The 13,448-nt window shown below is 49.9% G+C and overlaps 1 protein-coding gene across 1 annotated transcript in view; it reads left to right on the top strand.

Annotated features, from left to right (window-relative positions):
• The window catches only part of gabrb2a (gamma-aminobutyric acid type A receptor subunit beta2a), a gene marked incomplete at both ends in the record, with an annotated part of 21,681 nt that extends 15,531 nt beyond the window's left edge, over positions 1–6,150 (top strand). Inside the window, 6 exons of the mRNA XM_079744814.1 lie at positions 604–647; positions 984–1,121; positions 1,941–2,093; positions 3,714–3,958; positions 4,425–4,565; positions 5,791–6,150. Of these exons, the coding sequence (XP_079600940.1) occupies positions 604–647; positions 984–1,121; positions 1,941–2,093; positions 3,714–3,958; positions 4,425–4,565; positions 5,791–6,150 (1,081 nt within the window). The remainder of the gene's footprint in view (positions 1–603; positions 648–983; positions 1,122–1,940; positions 2,094–3,713; positions 3,959–4,424; positions 4,566–5,790) is intronic.
• Between the last annotated feature and the right edge of the window lie 7,298 nt (positions 6,151–13,448).

Genomic DNA, 13,448 nt, shown 5'->3' with positions numbered 1-13,448 from the left:
AATGATGGATCAATGTGGATGGAAACAACGCATTTGGTTATATGTGATATACTTAATTGTAATATACATACAATTAAACATGTGAATATAAATATATCCAGGAAGTTAGGTTCCAGTTCAGGGTAGAGATGTACACCAGGGCCTCACTAGGACGCTGATGCTTCCCCCTGAACACCGACCTACAGAAGGAGGGAAGACTTTAGAAACATTACTTCTTTTATTCCAAAAGAAAGGCTGTTGGATAAATGATTCAGTGAATCTAAATAGGTCAGCGCTCCGCTCATCATGAGTAAGAGAGGGGACGGGGGGGGGGGGGGGGTGGGGGGGGAGGGGGGGCAGAGAGGGGGGCACCGGGAGGAGAGCGGTGACGCCCGCCTGCTGCTCTGCTACCATGACGATGAGGATGAGGAGGGCCCGCCTCGCCGCCGCGACAGAAGGGTCTCGCCGCGGCCGTGCGGTGACTGGATGCTTTCTGAGGAGGGGGGGTCCACTGACACGTCAGATGTTCAAGTGCAGAGAGCTCATTGTTGTCTTCTCCCGATTCCGACGCTTATCTTCATCGGTGGATGACAGCGCTCTGGCGCGGGGTGCTGTGGTCTGAAGGGGCCGACGGCCGTTCTCGTCTGGCTTCGAGCCGGTGACTACTGGTCTGCCTTAGAGCGACGTGCACACTGTGGCCGTCCTGTCCCATCTCACCTGGCGTTCCTGGGAATCTCCTCCAAAACCCTCTGGGAAAAGGCTTCGTTACATTTAACGTTGTTGTTGAAAAAGAGCGCAAAAAACTACAACCCCAACACACCCATCCCACCCCTCACGCCTTCACACACACACACACACACACACACACACACACACACACACACAAACACACCCCCACCCCCACACACACACGGACATCAACGTCCAGGTGTAGCAGCAACGTGTGGACGTTCAGGCCCGCTAGAACGTACCCTCTCTGAGTCTCTCCCCCCCCCCCACCGCAGACGGCTACACCACGGACGACATCGAGTTCTACTGGCGTGGCGGCGATGGCGCCGTGTCTGGCGTGGACCGCATCGAGCTGCCCCAGTTCTCCATCGTGGACTACAAGCTCATCTCCAAGAACGTGGTGTTCTCCACAGGTAGGCCCGCCGCCGCCCGCTGCTCACCGGCTGTTGCTAGGTTACCACGTCGGCCCCTTTTCCGGGAGGGGAGACGTCTTCTTCCTGTCAGCCGTGATCCGGGACGGACGGGTTCCCCCGCCGCCGTCGAGCTCTGCAGAATGTTTGTGTTGTATATATAGACATAGGTATGGATATATAATGTATAGAGCAGGGAATCTGTGGAGGACGGGATCTGATGTAGTGATTTATCCTTGTGCTGCATGGGGCTCAGGAGCTACAGCAGGTCGGCTGGTAACAGCAAGGCTGCCGGTTCGATCCCTGTCTCCTCCTAGCTGCGTGGCGAGGTGTCTCTGAGCGAGACGCCTCACCCTCACTGCTCCTGACCAGCTGGCTGAGTCCGCCGTCGGTGTGTGAATGTGGGGGGGGGTGATCCTGGCGTTCCTGGTTGGGGGGGCTTTATGGTTCTCGCAGGCAGAATGTTTCAGCCGGGTTTGAAGAATAAAAGTTAACAGCTCTCGAGCCAACGTTTCTTTGCCAATTAGTAAAATATATATTTATCTAAATATATATCTTTACGTTTAAATTTAGTAGACGCTTTTATCCAAAGTTACTCACAATAAGTATATACACATGTACTTCTTTAGTTTATGTTAGGATCTGGGTAAAACATATCTTTGTCAATTAGTAAAATAGATATTAGGATAAATGTGTATGTTTACATTTAGTGTATTTAGTAGACGCTTTTGTACAAAGTCACTTACAATACATATATGCACATATACTATTTTGGTCAACGTTCGGATCTGGGTGAAACATCTCCCCCCCCCCCCCCTGCAGGGTCGTACCCCCGCCTGTCTCTGAGCTTCAAGCTCAAGAGGAACATCGGATACTTCATCCTGCAGACCTACATGCCCTCCATCCTGATCACCATCCTGTCCTGGGTCTCCTTCTGGATCAACTACGACGCCTCCGCAGCCAGGGTGGCCCTGGGTAGGACCCCGCCTTCCCCCACCCTCCCCCCACCTCCCCCACCCTCCCCCCACCGTCCCGTCTCCCACCCCCCCTCCTTACTCCCCTTCCTCATGATTTATTATTCACACACAGGCCCATCCGATGAAGGCACGGTGACCTGAGATGTTGTTTCTGTTTTGCGTGCATTGATAAAAGGTTGGCGCTGACTTCACCGCGGTAACACCGTTTCTTTCCACCCGCACAGCGAAGCGAATATTAAACAAGTGTAAAGAGAGCTTAAGACCCCGTGGCCAACACACGGGGCGTCTGTGGAATCAGCCCGACCTCTGTGTTGACGAGGGACTCAGCGCTTCGCAGCATTTAGCTCGCCGTGTAACCTCTTCTGTTAGCTTTAGTGCGCCGCCGTTAGCACTTCTACCACGGAGCACTCAGCGCCTGGTGTTCAGAGATGACTGCGCGCGTGACTCACGCAGAAGAAGAAGAAGGCGAATGTGTTTGTGTCGACCTTGAATTTCACTGTTTTCTATCTTTTCGCCTGTACGTCTGCCTGTATGTCTGCCCGTACTTCAGTCTGTACGTCCCTGTGTCTGTCCGTCAGTCCCCGGGCTCTCATTGGCCAGTGACTAGCTCCTCAGTGCCAGAACAAGGCCAACTCTCACACACTGAACCAAACCTCAATAGTAAACATGCAGTGATATTGACTTGCGTTATTACCAAAATAATAATCAACCAACATTGCTCATAGACAGCTAAATGTTCCTCGGTAATAAATTGTCGTAAACAAAAACGATTGGAAAGTGAATCAAACAGAGAATGTGTGAATGATTGTTTGGAAGACATAGAAGCCATTCACCTGTCCCAGTGTGTGTTTGTGTTCACATTTTCAGGAGCAGGAGGTCGGTGCCCTGAGACATGTTATGACGCTGCTGGCTTTGGAGTTATTTATAATAACGTGTGAATCTGACCAGATGCAGATTGTGCATGCAGATGACTAATGTATCAACCACAATGCGTGTGCGTCCAAAAAAAAAGCAGGTGAACCGTGCTGTGACTAATCACAGAGGGTTCAAGTGGTCACACTGTGCTTTTTACACAGCCCATAGGTTTGGTCCCGTGTACAATCACGTTCGCAACTGCAGGCGAATCTCATAACGCTCCATTATTTATCTTCATAACGTATTTATGTACGAAAGACCCTCGTGCAAACGAATGCCGGGATGGTCCCCGCATCTTCCCTCACACAGCCGCAAACACATCAAACACACACACACGCACACACACACACACACACACACACACACACACACACACACACACACACACACACACACACACACAGTGGCCCTGTCTCCCTGGGGTTGGCTCTCTGTACGGTTTTGTCCACATGGGTTCTGCGTGTTCTCCCCTCTGAGCCGCGGCGGTTAGGTCTCTACTGCTCATGCTCCAGAATCAAAGACCAAACATTCCACCCCTGCCGCCGGCTCTGTGAGATGTGTGGATGAGTCTCGTTCCAACCACACCTGAATAAACGACGACGACCTCTGAAACCTCATCCCTTCATCCGTCGTGAATGGCTGAATGTGTGTGAGCGTGTGCGCGGGCCCCCAGAACACTAACCCTGCCTCCACTGATCTCCAGGGATCACCACTGTGCTCACCATGACAACCATCAACACCCATCTGAGGGAGACGCTCCCCAAGATCCCGTACGTCAAGGCCATCGACATGTACCTGATGGGCTGCTTCGTGTTCGTCTTCCTGGCGCTGCTCGAGTACGCCTTCGTCAACTACATCTTCTTCGGCCGCGGGCCGCAGAGGCAGAAGAAGGCGGCCGAGAAGGCGGCCGTCGCCAACAACGAGAAACTGAGGCCTGACCCCAACAAGGTACCAAGATGGACGCCGCTCGCCGTGTGTTGTCTGACGTTTGTTTTGAAGCTTTGTTCGTCGGACGGTTTAGTCGGGCGGTGGGGTGGGGGGGTGTATCGACTTGGAGGTGATCATGTGATCGATGGGGAGCATTATCTCCGACCAGCTCAGCGCTCTTGTACTCGCCCGCTGTATCGCCCCGTTGTAGCCCTGTCTCTCCACTACAGCCCCTTAGAACATGTTTAAGTACTGAAGCAAAATGAATAGAGAGTGAATGCAGGGGCGATGACCGGCTTGTGTTTGAACTCTTTATTTCTGTGTACCTCAAGAGGCAAAGCATGGGCTGCCATCCCAAGCCCTCTGTATCAAATGTACTCGGCTGCTTAGGTTAGCTGCAACGACACCCAACCACCATTTCTTTCTTCCTGCGTGTGGCAAGCTGCGACTCCCACTAAGTAACAGTGCTGCTTTTGTATGCTTGCAGTGGCTGGTGGGAAATGTAGTTCAGAGAGATGATGCGCTGTATGCCAGAATGAAACAGAGGGAAATTGACGCATATGACTCGATGTGGGATCCCATCTTTGTGGACGATGCTGCATTAGGACTAGGCGAACAGAGGAATAAGGTACCGGAGGTTTAATCAATCCATCTGAATCGATATAGATCAGAGGAAAATTCTGTAGTTGTGTGTGCCTTTCTTTGATTTCTGTAGACTTTTTATACAGACACCTTGATCATCACTCCCCCATTGTGTTTCTGCCCGCTCTTGGTTTACTCTCCATGCATTTTCCTGACCGATTTGTTTTTGTACTTTGATTTCTGTAATGTGAGACTTATTTAGGTTTACAACATGTTACATTTTTTAGTTCTTGTGGGATGGTTGAAAAAATTAAACCCCCCAAAAAAATTGTAACATTTGTTACATTCTCTAAGTTGAAAACACATAATATTTCTCAAGTTAAAAATAATAGCTCATACTTAATAACATTTATACATTTGCAATTATACATTTCAGCTAAGAACTACATTGCTTAGCATTACATTACTCAAAGAAAATATCGTCACTTTGGTGAAAGATTCCCTACATCTAACATTTTCTTCCCCCTGTCAAAAATAAATGATCAACTCCCAGTTTAGAACTTCAGCACAGATCATATAATGGTTGCACCATGTACTGTTTCTAAAATAACGGCTTCACACATTTTAAAGGGAAATATCTTTTCTAAATCAAAAACAAAATTCCTAGGTTGCAGATTAAGCAAGAAGTTGTCTCCCTCAGTTGTGAGGCTTTGAGTGAAGAAGTGTTGATCTGAATTCACTTCACAAGGTTTTCCCTGCCGTAAACCTTTGACCCTTCCTCTATCGTTTCCAAGTCCTCCTACCTCCAACCTTGTTCTCCCACATTACTTCTTTATTTTGATTTCACTTTATTTATTCCGCTTGTTTTTTGAGAAGAGAATTTTAACCGCACCGGTTGAAATTCTGAAAAAACAATAAGGAATTCTCACAAGAACGAGTTTGTAAAACTGCTTTGTACTAGTACAGGAATGTGGTTTCATAGATTTTCTTTTGCACAATCATCTGACTATAAAAGATGATTCATGAACCATTACTTTAACACAGCACTGTAGATAAATCAAACATCTACTCATTTTGCTTATTTCCCTTAAGCATCCCATTGTTTTAAGTTGCTGACAAACAATTTTAGCCACACCTCATATTAAACCCTTCTAAGAATATAGTCATGTGACTGGTCATGTGATCCCCCTCCCAAACGAACACCACCTCTCACCCCCCCCCCTTATGTCTTCTCTCCCCCCTCCCTCCCCGCGGCGACGCCACCCCAACAGATGAACCCCGACGACAACATCCTCTTCAGCACCCTGGAGATGAAGAACGAGATGGGCGGGGCGGGAGACCTGTCCCGGGGACTGGGCGGGGCCCCCGGCGACCCCCGCAACACCATGCTGGCGTACGACAGCTCCACGCTGCAGTACCGCCGCGCGGCCATGGCTCGCCAGAACTATGGGCACAGCGCCCTGGAGCGGCACGCCCAGAAGAAGTCCCGCCTACGGAGGCGGGCCTCCCAGCTCAAGGTCAACATCCCCGACCTGTCGGACGTGAACTCTATCGACAAGTGGTCCCGGATGATCTTCCCCACGGTGTTTTCCTTCTTCAACGTGGTGTACTGGCTCTACTACGTCCACTAAACCCCCACCCGACCCTCGCCCACCCCCCCCCTCCCCACACCCCCCCCGGCCGACAGAGGAGGAGGAGGAGGAGGAGGAGGAGGAGGAGGAGGAGGAGGAGGAGGAGGAGTTTGTTTGCGGCGTCCGGCGGGGAGTTTGGGGAGGGGGGAGGAGAGGGGAGGAGGAGGAATGGGGACGGGGGGGGATGTGAGTGTGAAGAAGGGGAGATAAAAATATGATGATTGGTGGGTGAGAGAGAGAGAGAGCAAGAGAGCGAGAGAGAGAGGGAGAGAGAGAGAGAGAGAGCGAGAGCGAGCGAGAGGGAAAAACAGTGCACCTACTTTTCTGCCGATTCATTACGAGAAAGTGTGACGAAAACGCAAGGACTAATGGAGAGAGCGCGGCGCCCGACAACCGGGTCGCCATGGCGACTCGTCGGGAACGGACAACACCGTAATGACTGATCAACACTTCGACAAAAGAGCCAGAGATTTGAAAAAGACAGACATTGGTGCCTGTTCCAGAATTTCAATATACCACTAATATTTGTCATTCGTAGCTTACTCTCTGTGGATCAAATATTTATGCTTGTGTTTGCATATACTTTAAGGATTGGTTTTGTTTAGTGTATCTATTTACTTCGTAGCCGAGCTGTCTGCATCCTGGGAAAGCTTTAGCGATGATTTTAAAGGAGTCATCCTTGATAGACTATTTTCCTATAATTACTGTATATCAAAAACATCCTTTAAAAGCATGCCTACGTTTTATTTCATTTGCATCTCAATCATAATGATCGAGCGCAAAGCATTTTGGTTTTCCTAGTTGAATTTATTCTGTCTAGCGATATGCGCGCCGCTTACCATTTCCCCTGCTCTCTGACCCTCATCGCCATTACTTAGTTTGGTTCACTGGGGGTGTGCGTGTGTGTGTGTGCGTGTGCGTGCGTGTGTGTGTGTGTGTATGTGCGTGTGTGGTCAGTCACCGATGGGTACTCTATTTTCTGCACATTCCTATATGGATCTTCTAGTGGCACCGAATACGAATACATATAAGCTTCCTTTTTATTTTTCCGGCTGGGGACGGGTGGAATGGAGGGGTCCTGGGAATACTCCCGGGAAGGGGGGCAGCAAGGGGAACCATGGAACGCTTTGGCAACATAAGAACCCACTTCTTCGGCACTCAAACACTCCAGCCCCATCTCACACAGCCCAGAAAAAAATTAAAAACGAAGGGGAAAAAAAGCAAAAAAAACACATTTATCCCTCGACTTCTGTGTGCTTCTTTCGGCACCTTGCAGGGCACTCCGAAGGCAGAGAATGGCTTTATCGTGACATACGCAGGTGTATACATGTCGCTGATGGGCGAGTTGAGTTCCAACTTTTTATTGCAATGAAAGTTGCTGCATAAATATGGTAATCCACAATCATCATTATCTGTAGAGTTGAATGATAGAGCTATGATGCGTTTCATTGTGATTAGGTTTCATGTAGATGAGGTTAAATCATGTTTAAAGAAAGAATTTAAAGAAGTTCATTTTTATAAAAATCTATACTGGTGATTTGTGTAAATACTATGGATTTATTCTATCCAAATGGGTCTCTCTATTGGTGTTTTTGCAGTTATCTAACAGATACAAATATTTCATTGAGTAAAAGAAAAAAAAACATTATAGGAAGAAAAAAACAAGTATCACAGTATCATATGTACTTTTATGGACTATATCTTTCCTTTCTTCGTTTTTCTTTCCTTTTGATGGACTCTAAAAGCTTCTACTTGGTGAAACAAAAACACTTCCAGAAACTCTCTCAGTCATTTTTGGGTCAATGTTTTTGTTCTGAAGAAATGACTTTACATGGACCCCGCCCTCAAGTGACCCTCGTCGTCAGGCAGATTTTGTACAAAGATCCTGTAAATTCCAATTGTAATATTTCATAATGACTTATGTACATATCTTGTGTAATGATTGTCAGCAAATTACGAAGATGTATCTAAATTCAATTAAAACTCAATTCAGCCTATCACTTCATTGATGAATACACAGGGTTGAATATTTGTGTGTTTTTTATTTTAGTATTTGTTATTTCGGGGGTGCTGTTGATTGACACCTCGTGAGGTGGGCGGAGACTTGTCCTCCGACGGCGACTGAGCTCCGGCGTATTGCGCATGCGAGCGCGTTATTGGTTGAGAAAGGGGGCGGGGCTGATGGGGTCTAGCAGCTGGACCAATGACAGAGCGTCGAGGGCGGGGCTGGTAATGGAGAGAGGTGTAGTAGGGTTTGCCCCCGGGGGTCGTGATTGGGGGGGGGGGGTAAGTCATCACAGGCCTGTGATTCTCCACCTGGGGGGGGGGGGGGGTCGCAACCCATAAGTGGGTCGCGATGCCTTACCTTAATCTTAAAAAGGAAGCCCATGCATTAAGAGGTGTATTCAATGCCCGCCCTCCAGACTCATGTGGTGGAGGGGGTGGTGGGTGGAAGGGGTGGTGGAAGGGGTGGTGCAGGGGGTGGTGGAAGGGGTGGAAGCACATGCATTAACTAATGTCCCAATGCTTCTCCACGTTTCGACGGCGTTGATTTCACTGAGTCAGCCCCCATTGTTTCCTCCTTCTGTTCTCCTTGTTAGTAACGCTACATGAGGGCACGCTGATTACAATACCACATTTATAAATACATTTTTTTATTTTTAGTTCCCTGACTTAATGAGTAATGACACATGTAGGGCCGAGGGCGAGACCAGAAGAGCCCCCCTGTCAGAGGCTATAGCCCGGACAGGGGGGCGATGGGAGGGCCGGGCAGGGGTCCGCCCGCCCGGCGAGGGCCTTAGCCGCGCCGCGCTCAGCCTAGCGTTCATGAAGCCCAGCCTCCGGGCGCATAAACCCAGAGAGGCGTGCCTATTCAGGGCCGCGCTCCGGACTCACTGTGGTGGGGGTGGAGGGGGTGGAGGAGGAAATAAATAAGAGAGAGAGAGAGAGAGAGAGAGGGAACCAGAGACATCCTTCCTTGACCTAACTCTGCGTTCTGTCATCACTCAACACGACGACCAACTGCCAAAAAACCTGTCGCCTCTTTCCCGTCTGTTCACTTCCTGTCTGGGGCGCGGTCGAATTAACAGCCGTAACATGTTGTGGTTGAAAGGCTGGATGTATTCATGTTGTCCGTGTTGTGTCGATCGTGCTCCGACGTGCGGCTGTGCTTGATAAGGAGGACCCCTTTAAAGCAATTGTAGCGTAACAAGACTTCAGGCAGATAACGTCACGGTGACAAAGCGATACAGCCGTACCTGCGCCCTCACCGCTGTCCCAGGGCCTGTGTGTGTGTGTGTGTGTGTGTGTGTTTATGTATGTGAGTGCATGTGTGTATAAAATCTGCAGACACGTGTGTTTGTGCATGCATGTGTGTGTGTATGCACGCGTGTTTGTGTGTCTGTGTGTCTGTGTGTGTGTGTGTTTGTGTGTTTGTGTGTGAGTGCGTGTGACTCTGTGTCTGTTTGTGCCTCTGTGTGTGTGTGTGTGTGTATGTGTGTGTGTGTCTGTGTGCATGTACTGTTTGGGTGCAGGGAGACATGTGTGCTTAATCTCCCTTATCTCCCGTTTCCTCCGTTTTCCACGCCTGGGGAAGTCCGGCCTTCCCATTGTGTTGAATAATGGACCTGTCTGATCCCCCTGGAGGCCCTCACTGCCCTGGACCAGTACCTGGACCAGGCACTGGCCCGGACCAGTACCTGGACCAGGCACTGGCCCGGACCAACAAGTACCTGGGATTAAAGGTCGTATCAGCGATGTTGGGGGACGTCTCTTCTGTCGGTATTTGAAGTGAGATCCCAAACAAACAGAGCCCGCTCGCCCCTCCCTTCTGTGTTTCGTGCGTCCAGTAAAAACTATCGTGAACGCAGCGCAAAACCCCACAACACCTGCCCCTTGTCGGTGGTTGGTTGGAATACTATTTATTTTGGTTTTGAGTGGTTGGTATTGTACCATTTGTTTTTGTGTACGATCTCGGAGCGTAGGCTGCCTACAGAGACGAGGGTTTTTTACGGCCTGCTTACGGGGCGGGCAGCTGGTGGATCGTGAGGAAAGATCAGGTGAATGTGATCATTTATGATTCGGCCTAGCATCGCTGATACAACCTTTAATCAGTAACAGATCACTGGGGGTCAGAGGTCACGACCACAACCAGAACACTGGGGGTCACAGGTCACAACCACAACCAGAACACTGGGGGTCAAGGGTCATGTCCATAGCGAGAAGAAGTTTCACGAGATCAGTGAGTTCACAGGGTCGAGTTGACCGTATTCTGGTGCATTGGAGTCTTTTGTGGATCCAACCCCAAAAGAATTCTCTTTCATTGATGTAGTCAATACTGAATTGAGTCGTTCATGAGGTGCATCCGACTGAACATGGATTCAGGTAACACAGAAGGATGGCAGGTCGTTTTGCTTGAGGGTGTTCCACCAATCGGCACCTTGCAGCGGGCAGAACCGCTCAGCCCTCAGGAAGTCCAAAGGGCTGAACCGCAGCACCCAAGAGTCCATCTCTTGCAACACAAAGTTCCTAAGTCTTTGTGGGTTCACCCCTGTGCTGTTAGAGACAAAGAACATCGGCTGAGGCCCTCAAAGGAGAGAGTCCAGAGTCTGCACCCTGAATAAGAGAGTGTGTCTGTGTGTGTGTGTGTGTGTGTGTGTGTGTGTTTGTGTGTGTGTGTGTGTGTGTGTGTGTGAATGTGTTCCTTGTCTGGTGTCATTTCTTTTCAAACCGACGTTATTGGCGAGAATGGAGCCGAGGCAATTTAGGAAGCATCTAGAAGGTCGGCCGCGCGCGGAGCCCAGGCCAATGAGACAAAGTGCGGCGGTAACCTTGTGTGAAGGTTCCAGCGTCGTCCGCGTCGGTATGGAAACGCCTCGCCGCCATCGCCGCGCTCCGTAACGACGGCCATCACAGGAGCGCAGGAAGCGCCGGTTAATATCTCCTCACGGCAGACCGATGGTTTGTGCTGAATCGTCCTCGTTCTCCTCTCTCCCCTCTCCCCTCTCTCTCTCCTCTGTCTCTCTCCTCTCCTCTCTCTCCTCTCTTCTCTCCCCTCTCTCTCCTCTCTCTCCCCTCTCTCTCCCCTCTCTCTCTCCTCTCCCTCTCCCCTCTCTCTCTCCCCTCTCTCTTCTCTCTCTCCGCTCTCTCCCCTCTCTCTCTCCCCTCTCTCTCCCCCCTCTCTCTCCCCTCTCTCTCTCTCTCTCTCTCCCCTCTCTCTCTCCTCTCTCTCTCCCCTCTCTCTCCTTTTCCCCTCTCTCCCCTCTCTCCTCTCCCTCTCCCCTCTGTCTCCTTTTCCCCTCTCTCCCCTCTCTCCTCTCCCTCTCCCCTCTGTCTCTCCTCTCCTCTCTCCCCTCTCTCCCTTCTCTCTCCCCTCTCTTTCCCCTCCCACTCTCTCCTCTTTCTCCCCTCACTCTCTCCCCTCTCTCTCTCCCCTCTCCTCTCTTCTCTCCTCTCTCCCCTCTCTCTCCCCCCTCTCTCTCCCCTCTCTCTCTCTCTCTCTCTCCCCTCTCTCTCCCCCTCTCCTCACAAAGGATAGTAGCGAGGGGGGGCGATGGTGGGGCTGGCAGATGTGTTCCACTCTGTGATGTTTGCGTGTCACTGGAGTAATTAGAGTTGTGCGCCGTTCCTTGTGTGAAAACGTGTGCGCTTCTGTTGGTTTGTCTGCGAGTCCGTGTGCGTTTGTGTTTTTTTGTGTTGTTTTGTGTCGTTGTGTGTGTCAGTGTGTGTGCATGTGTGTGTGTGTGTGCGTGTGTCTGTGCATGTGTGTGTTAGTGTGTGTATGTGTTGGTGCATGTTTTTATTTGTGTGTCTGTGTGTTTGTTTGTTTTTGTATATGTGTAGGCGTGTATTTAGGTGTATGTGTGTTTGTGTGTTTCTATATATGTATGTGTGTGTGTGTGTGTGTGTGTGAGTGCGTGTATGTGTATGTGTGTATGTCTGTGTGTTTTGTATGTGTCTGTGCATGTGTACATGTGCCGGTGTGCACGTGTGCAAGTGTGCGAGTGTGCGAGTGACTGTTGGCATGCACATTCGTGTGATCCCAGCTGTGCCGCCGTGAGGATGCTGTGCCCAGCGGGTCAGGCCTGACTGGGTCTGAGGTGAGATGGCAGCCGCGCTCCACGGCCGTCCCCAGAACACATGTGACTGATCCGCACGCAGCGCCACCCAGGAGACAGGAGCCTTCCAACGTCAGCTGTCACCCGAGACACAGCCCGGGATTACATGGGAGATTTCCGGTCAGCGATGGTATTTTAGTAGGCTCATCTAGCAGCAAATAAAGGAACATCCACATGCTAGTGTCCTCGAGTGTTTCCTGTTGTGGTTGTATGTACTCGTCAAAACAATGAGATGCACTGCCTCTATGGATATTCTTGGCCTCTCAGGCTCTCCAACGGAGTCGGCATTAATTAGCATCTCTCTGTGATTCCTCTTTAAACAGGTCAGGCCGCCTGTGCTGGAAAAGACAACATATGTCATTATGAGCAAATGGAAGGTATCCTACACGCATACCATCTGTGCAAGACACAGAATAGTATCTGTCCCACGCACACAGACGCATGCACGAAACACACATACACACACACACACACACACACAAATACACACGCATGCACGCACACACACACATATACACACAGACAGACAACGCCACAGGCATAGATATGCGTCACACACACACATACCTGCTCATTCATAGACAGCTACAATGTTCCTGTAAAACCCATTTATGGCGTGCAGGTGTAAATCATTACGTTCTTTGGTATTTGGTATTGTTATATTGGTATTTAAGGCGTGATGTCTGGAACTAATGGAACATATACAAATACCGCCTTCAACTCAATAATGGTTCCAAGTTGTAAAGTTGAACTCTTGTCGCTGTCTGTTCCCTCCTTATTGCAACACTTGGAATAGGCTTTGGGTCGTAAATTATATTATCTGACTAGAGATCATTTTTGTTTACGCACAGTATAAGTGGTTATAAAACTGCATATGCTTAAACTAGTAAGGATTTCACATCGCTCATTGTCAGTGATAATCCAAATACATGCACTCCAAACCAAACACGTCGTTCAGGAACACATGAGCAGCCCGATGATCTTATTCTTCAGCCACTTGGCTGCAACTTGGCCACTCGGCAACCAGGAATGCAACCTGCTCAGGTAAAGGGGTCCCGCCCCTAAACCCCTGGGGGGCGGGGCAGTGTGACAGCAGAGGTGCGGCCATGCTGTCGACAGGCACCTCGGGGCACGCCCACCCCCGGCCTCGCTCGCAGCAGTAGGAGCAGAGGGATCTAAGGG

This window comes from Pollachius pollachius, assembly GCF_949987615.1.
Source record: "Pollachius pollachius genome assembly, chromosome: 10".
Classification (NCBI taxonomy): Eukaryota; Metazoa; Chordata; class Actinopteri; order Gadiformes; family Gadidae; genus Pollachius; species Pollachius pollachius.
This window is presented reverse-complemented; position numbering and strand designations above follow the sequence as displayed.